Source organism: Haplochromis burtoni, unplaced genomic scaffold (assembly GCF_018398535.1).
Source record: "Haplochromis burtoni strain Fernald_Lab_line unplaced genomic scaffold, NCSU_Asbu1 Contig_21, whole genome shotgun sequence".
Taxonomy (NCBI): Eukaryota; Metazoa; Chordata; class Actinopteri; order Cichliformes; family Cichlidae; genus Haplochromis; species Haplochromis burtoni.
Genome location: NW_024582382.1, coordinates 3,085,405 through 3,092,704, shown reverse-complemented (window position 1 = coordinate 3,092,704; position 7,300 = coordinate 3,085,405). Strand labels below are relative to the sequence as shown.

The 7,300-nt window shown below is 38.6% G+C and overlaps 1 protein-coding gene and 1 pseudogene across 2 annotated transcripts; one reads left to right on the top strand and one right to left on the bottom strand.

Moving 5' to 3' along the window:
* Window positions 1–4,037: 4,037 nt before the first annotated feature.
* On the bottom strand, window positions 4,038–5,456 carry LOC102289140 (hemoglobin embryonic subunit alpha). Of its 2 annotated transcripts, XM_005939934.3 has the most exons (3): window positions 4,756–5,456; window positions 4,460–4,667; window positions 4,038–4,256 (listed from the first exon to the last, which is right to left on the bottom strand). In XM_005939934.3, exons 1-3 carry the CDS (start codon window positions 4,851–4,853, stop codon window positions 4,128–4,130), a joined length of 435 nt encoding a protein of 144 aa, XP_005939996.1. In that variant the 5' UTR covers window positions 4,854–5,456; the 3' UTR covers window positions 4,038–4,127. The 2 variants fall into 2 exon arrangements, with proteins under 2 accessions (XP_005939996.1, XP_042074583.1); XM_042218649.1 differs by having other exon boundaries at window positions 4,039–4,256; window positions 4,460–5,456.
* Window positions 5,376–6,605, top strand: LOC102288824 (annotated as a pseudogene).
* The last annotated feature ends 695 nt before the right edge of the window (window positions 6,606–7,300 follow it).

The following is a 7,300-nucleotide window of genomic DNA, read 5'->3' as shown; positions in this document are numbered from 1 at the left end:
TTGAAATGGGTATATATTTGTTTTTTGTTAAGTTGCCTAATAATTATGCACAGTAATAGTCACCTGCACACACAGATATCCCCCTAAAATAGCTAAAACTGAAAACAAACTAAAAACTACTTCCAAAAACATTCAGCTTTGATATTTTTTTGGGTTCATTGAGAACATGGTTGTTGTTCAATAATAAAATTATTCCTCAAAAATACAACTTGCCTAATAATTCTGCACTCCCTGTAAAGGCAGAAATTGGCTAAAGCACAGCTACACTGTGATGAAACAGGTTCATGAAAATATCTTTAAGATGCTTACTTAAGCAGAAGACTTATCAAAATGGGCAACATCTTACAGTGGGTCTATTTCAGTGGCCCTACAGAGCATAACTAGTCAAATTACTGTCTGTAAGGCTTCTTGAGGCCTAGTAGTGAAACATAACTTTTATGCAGCCTTCATCCATATAAGCACAGGCCACAGTTTCTAAGAACATAAGCATAACTCTATGATATTCCTTTAGTCCACACCAATGACTGTAGAAAACACCTATGAGAATGATGTTATAAACAATGTTTGAGACAAGTAGCATTTAAGTGGATCAGTCGATTAAAAAAGATCTTACTCATTTGTTATTTTCTTTGAAAAATAACTCACTTTCAGAAAGTCCAGTCATGATTCTTTGCTCACAGTAGTATGTGAAAAAACCTAATCTGATCATAGTAATAAAAAATTATAATCTTACTAGCACCAGAGAGAAACAAAATGAATTATGTGGCTTTATTTGGCTCTTAAGTGTTGCAAACATCCAAAAACAAGTAACTGCTTATTTAATTATACTTGATCCAGATGACTGATGTAACATGAAATCAATTATGGGTACAGTAATAAGGATAAATAGGACAAGTCAGGAATTAAAATACAGATGGATAACTGTGTTGGCTTTAATTGAGTTTGCAAAAGAGTTGCAAATATCCCACTGTCTTTAGTAAAAAATTCGAATTATTTACTCGGAATCTTAAGAATTACAGCAGTGGGAAAAGGGGGCTGTAATAAAATAATAACTTGCTATTAAAATATAAAAAAGAAGTACCGGTACAGTTGTGGAAAGAAAATCACAGAGTAATGGAAGATGCATTTAAGGAAAGACTGATTTTAGATGATGGGATGTCATTACAGTGACCATCATATGCACCATTTCATATGATTAATAAGATCTGAAGCCTCGCATTATTTCTGTTTGATTTCGTTTTTGTGCTAATGATAAAAAAGGAGGAGATATGGAGCTCTGCATTTATCAAGTCACCAGAAGGTTGATGACTTTTACGCACTGTGCGCCTCAGCACTCGGCCACTCTGCTCTGCACTTTACTTGCTCTGCCACAAAGTGACTCCTAAACACTTTTACTTTGCCGTATTAACACTTACAGCTAATCGAGGAATATGTGGAAGGAACGAAATCTCACAAACTGTCGTACCACCAATTGTTTCACAAATGTTTGTAGAGGCAAACTGAATGGCTAGATGCTTGGTTTTATAAACATATGACAAAGACACTAAAAACACTCGAATTCAATGAGAACCAGCGCTTTTTGTCCATTTAGTGGATTATCAGAACGAGCGTGGGATGGTAAAATACGGAATGATGTTCTGGAATGATACACTGAGTTCTCACCCTAAGTATTTAGCAAAGCCGATCATATTTCGTATCTTCAATAACGCTGAAAGTGTGATTAAACAAAGCAGAACAAAACTGAAACAAGTAAAATAAATAAGTAAATAATATTTCTGCACGTGTGATGTGTATGTGAACTGTTTCACACATATTTCCCGTTTTGTACGATGGGATAGTTTGCAATAAGACAAGCCAAATATAAATGCGCCCCTGCTAAGCCATCGGTTTTATCAAAGGTCACACACCTGCATTTATCCAAACACAGTCACCAACGATTTTTAAAGGAAGGGTTCGCCCTTATATCTAAAACGTGTATCGGTTCTCCTTCAGCTGCCTCTCGCTGATCTTAGGTGTCAAGCTGTTTCCGGAGAGAGACACATGCGTAAAACGCGCGATTTTGGCGCTGTTAGTATATATAGTAGACTTTATTAAAAGCTAACTATATGGTTCTTTGTTGCCATCTGTTGTTATGTAGCACACTTAGTGTAATATAAACTTAAGGGTTAGACTTGAGAGTTGAGATGTGAGGTGAGGTGGCGTGGCATGGTAAATGAGTGTTACTATATTCGTGTTAATGACAGAAGAGGCATTTTTGCCCAACCTGCCAGGATAGTCAGGTTTGTACGCAATTTGTGTGGCTGACGCGATAGTCCTTAAAAAAACATTAAAAAAAAACACGTTTTGACTACATACTGAGTTAAAAGATCTCCTAAAGATGTGGCTGTACATGTTTTCTTAATCATGCTTCTTATCAAGACCAAACTGCACAACCTGACAGGATACACTCAAATGTGCAAAGCACAAAACACATTGAGTTCGGATGCAAATTTACTTTCAATTCTTTTTTTTTTTTCAAAACTATGAGCTGTTTCCTATAAGAGCGGCCTGAAAACTGGAGGTTCTGACTCCCAATCTGTTTTCAACGCTCTGAACCACAAGTAACTCTACAGTCTGAGAGTGAAATTCTCTATTGTACTGTGTGGTCTTTGAGTTAAGAGGCCTGATTATACCTTGTATGTAATGCAAAGGGTTTTAATTCCCATTTTGGAATTAACAGGGAGCCAATGAAGAGAAGCCAGTATGGGTGAAAAATGCTCTCTCTTTCTACACCCTGCCAGTACTCCCGCTGCAGCGGATCAACTGAAGGCTTTTCAGGTAGTTTTCAAGACATCCTGGTTATAATGAATTAAAGTAGTCCTGCCTAGAAGTAATAAATGCATGAACTAGTTTTTTAGTATCACTTTGAGACAGGATGTTTCTAATTTTAGTGATATTCAGCAAATGGAAGAAAGCAGTCCTATATATTTGTTTAATGTGCCCATTGAAGGTCAAAACAACTCCAAGACTCCTCAGTGTTACTGGAGGCCAAGGAAATGCCATTCAGAGTAAATATCTGATTAGACAACATATTTCTAAGATTACAATAGCCTCAGCTGAGTACAATAGCCTCTATTTTATATGAATTTAGAAGCAGAAAATTCGAGGTCACACAGGTCGTTATGTCTTTAAGAGATTCCTGCAATTTAACTAACTGTGTTATCTGACTTCATGGATAGATAAAGCAAAGCAGCACATTTGATAGAGTTGATCATGATATTTTATTACAGAGATCAGAGGATGCTGTAGGTATTAATAGTAGATTCATGTTTAGCAGGACAAGCACAGACATGAGTTCACTGTCTGAAGCCATAAGAAGATCATTTGTAGTCATCACTAAAGCTATGTCTGTACTGTGATGAGCTCTGAAACATGACTGAAACTCTGAAACTGAAAGTATTCATTAATGGTAGGATGACAAAATTTGGGATAATAGGTCAAAGTTAAACTGGAGAAGCTTTCACTGGAACATTCTCTATTTATCTGAACAGACCTGTAAAATGCCTTCTGAGATGCAGCATCACCACCTTCCAAAAACATCGTATTAGCAGAGGGAATATTTTGGAAGCATCACCACCTTCCAAAAACATCGTATTAGCAGAGGGAATATTTTCTATTGTCAAACTGTATTCACAAAGTCTGTAAGCCTGTTTACCTCTTTACAGTTTTGGATCCAACATTGGTGCAGTCAGTGCCTTAAGGATGTAAGAATTAAATTTGGGAATTTGGCAATTAAATAATCACAGAAATTGAAGGAATTTGTCTGTTATGTACCTTTATAGTAATGACACAATTCCTCCTATGTCCTCACAGTAAAAAGTATTCTATATTTAAAACAGTGCAAGTCAATACAAAGTTAAAAAAAAGGCTTCTGCGGTTCTGAAACTGACCCTTCAGCATGAGCTGAATGCTTTAACTTTAATGTTTCTTTATCTTAAACCCTCTTTCCTCCTATGTGCTCACAGTAAAAGACTATCTTCACCACACTAATGACCATGAGACTTTGATTGCATTCAATGTTTTATTAAAAGTCAGAGTAGTAGTACGTATGAAAGCACATAATGCAGTCCTCTGCTCCTGTGTGCAGTTTATCTGTATTTCTCAGACAGGGCGAGAGCAACAGCAGCCAGGAACTTGTCCACAGCCACATGGACCTCAGGGCTGAAGTCGTCGGGGAACATGGTGGACAGGACCACGAGGAGGTTGTGAGACAGAACCTGTGGAAAGATGATGATCACATTGAAATGAATGGAATTTTCATTTATTTATTGGTAACCAGAGATCATCATTTCAGATCAACCAGCTACCCAAGGATCAAATGAAAGCTGAGTTAGATTTTAATTTCTGGTTGGATTAATGTTCACAACATGGATAAAAATTACATTGAGAAATGCTGTCCTGATTTAATAATGATCTGTACCTTGAAGTTAGCAGGGTCCACTCTCAGAGTGAAGGCGTGCAGCCCACTGAGGCTCAGAAGAGCTCCGGTCAGATCGTCAATTTTGCTGACAGCATCAGTAACTGCAGCCATCACGGTTGCTCCGTGCTTCCTCACCGGGGCAGAGCCGGGGCTCAGGTCCTTCCAGTGGGAGAAATAAGTCTTGGTTTGAGGGTACACTGTCAGCATCCTGGATAAAAATGTAAGAGAACAAACCAGCGAGTAAAAGACAGAAATGCAGGAGCAGGTTTTTGTAGGCAGTGTGGGGCCATATTTACCTGGAGACAGCATCACAGCCGATTTGTTCCTCCTTACCAGCCACTTTAGCCCAGAAGGTTTTGACTGTGTTCTTGTCCTTTGCAGAAAGACTGGTCATCTTGCCTGTTGTTGCTGTTCTGGTTGGAGTTGCTGTGTTCAGCTCAAACTGTGGAGGTTTTTATACACGAAACAGGAAATGCACACACCCGACCCACCTCATAGATAAGGTACTGGTGTTTGGACAGGTTCAAAATGATACGAAACACCTCCCATGAGATAAACAGACTACAAAATAAAATCTTCATAAGTTCAGGATAACTCATAACAAAGATATAAAACTATGCACTTGTATTTGAGAGCCAGTGAAATGTTTTGATGCGATCTATTGTTTGTTGTTCAGTGTTGTATCACAGTGGGTCGGAATGAAGAAACACGGATTCCAACTTTTGAAATTTTTAGCCATCGTGGCTTCATATTTGCTCATTTGTTTAATATCGGAGTCAAATGGGAAATACTTTTAACTAGTGGAAGTTTATAATAGAGTCTAGTTTTCTGCACAAGTTTCAAATTGAATTTTTTGATTAAAAAAAACAAACAAAACCATGTTTGCTTCAGAATTAATACATTTTGCCCCATTTTTTGCCTTATCACTTATTAAATCATACAACCAACACCATATACTTTTAATCTAATTTAAAAAATTGCTACAGCTTTCCTTATCAGTGTTGGAAACCTTTGATTAAAAAAATTAATTTACATCTTTACAAAAACTTATTTTTGATTCATTTTGATGGTGGAAATTAAACAGAACTGCAAAGCGTTACACAGAAGCAGCTTGACCAATGCATTATCTAACAGGGGTTATAAAAGTCTAAAAGCTGTTTTGTTACTTCTTTTTAATACTCATTCAGTAAAGAAGTATTACAAGTCATCCCACTGCCCACCTCCACCCAGCTGCATATCTTTGGGTGGAGCAAAATGGCTCCTTTATAAGCTGCATGTGGGGACCTGCCGACCAAAGCAGGATAGGCGCAACAGTCAACAAAGCAAGATGGTTGCATGGACAGACTTCGAGCGAGCCACAATCAAGGACATCTTCTCCAAGATCGACTATGAAGTCGTTGGCCCAGCAGCTATTTCCAGGTAAGATCATCGGCATAAAGCTGTTTTTATGCTTGTATGTAAATTTACAAATATAAGAGGGCACATTTTGTGCATTAACATATACTTTAGTTTTAGAAATGTGATTTATCCAAATGTTCTTGTTTCCTCAGGTGTCTGATTGTGTACCCCTGGACTCAGAGGTATTTCGCTGGCTTTGGAAACCTCTACAATGCTGCTGCCATCACATCAAATCCAAAAGTTGCTGCTCACGGAAGGTTGTAATGCAAGGTCTGTAAAAAGTTGTGAAGAACAACATCAAGGCCACATTTACAGAGCTGAGCACGCTGCACTCTGAGAAACTGCAGGTGGACCCTGACAATTTCATGGTAAGCAATGTAGAAATAATGGTACTGCATCCCAATTTGTGTATGTGTGTGTTGATGTTTTTTTTCATGCATATTTTGTAGTCCTGCAGCTTCTGGGCGACTGCCTGGCCATTGTGGTTGCTGCTCAGTTGGGTAAAGACTTCACTCCTGAGGTCCATGCAGCTTTCCAGAAGTTCCTGGCAGTGGTGGTGTCCTCCCTGAGGAGGCAGTACTACTAGAGAGCTGCAGAGGACCATCACATGTTCTGTTTTTAAATCATGTTTTAATGAGGTTTAAATAAAGAAATCTGTACTGCTCAGGCTATGTATTTTCTGCTATAGTATGCGTGAGCTCATTTATAGTGTTGGGGGAAAGTCCGCACACACACACACACACACACACACACACGCGCGCGCGCGCGCAGACATTTTTCAAGAACTAGAAAATAAATCACTATTAAAATGTCACTGTTCTGAAAGAGACAGTAGTTTAAAATGCAAATGACTTTGAATTTAAAAAAAAATAGCATGATAAAACTTTTCTGTTTTTCCTATTTCTTTTAGTAAACCAACAAATTTGGCAAAAACAACTCGATTTGGCAGCTTCCCTTCGCGTCAGCCGAATTCTCGCTTTCAATAAGGTTCAGTGTCGTTCAGCTTTGACTACGTTGTTCTGTGTCATAAATTGGCATAAACCACAGAAACAAAAAATACTCATAAAGTATTGTATGCACAAGTTTTGGACCGGTGGGTCAGCGGTCAGCGCTTTGGGAGGAGAACTGCTTGTGACGCATGTGCTTGCCCACCTTACAATTGCAGGTCAAGGCAGATGAAATACAGGCTACTGTGTGCACAGGTAATGGTGGTGGTGCTCTGTTTATGTCTGTGTGTGACTTGTACCCATGCCCCGATAACTGAATTTCAGCGTCTCACTCAGACCGCCGAGAGTGCCCAGTGTGCCCAGTGTGCATGTCCAAAGTGAGAATAACGCATTCTAACTATACTCATACTCATGCTGAACACAAGCTACACCATTAAAAACAGTCTAAATGTGTGACTTGTAGTCGCTGTTTCTGAATGGTCTGTCACTGGTCATT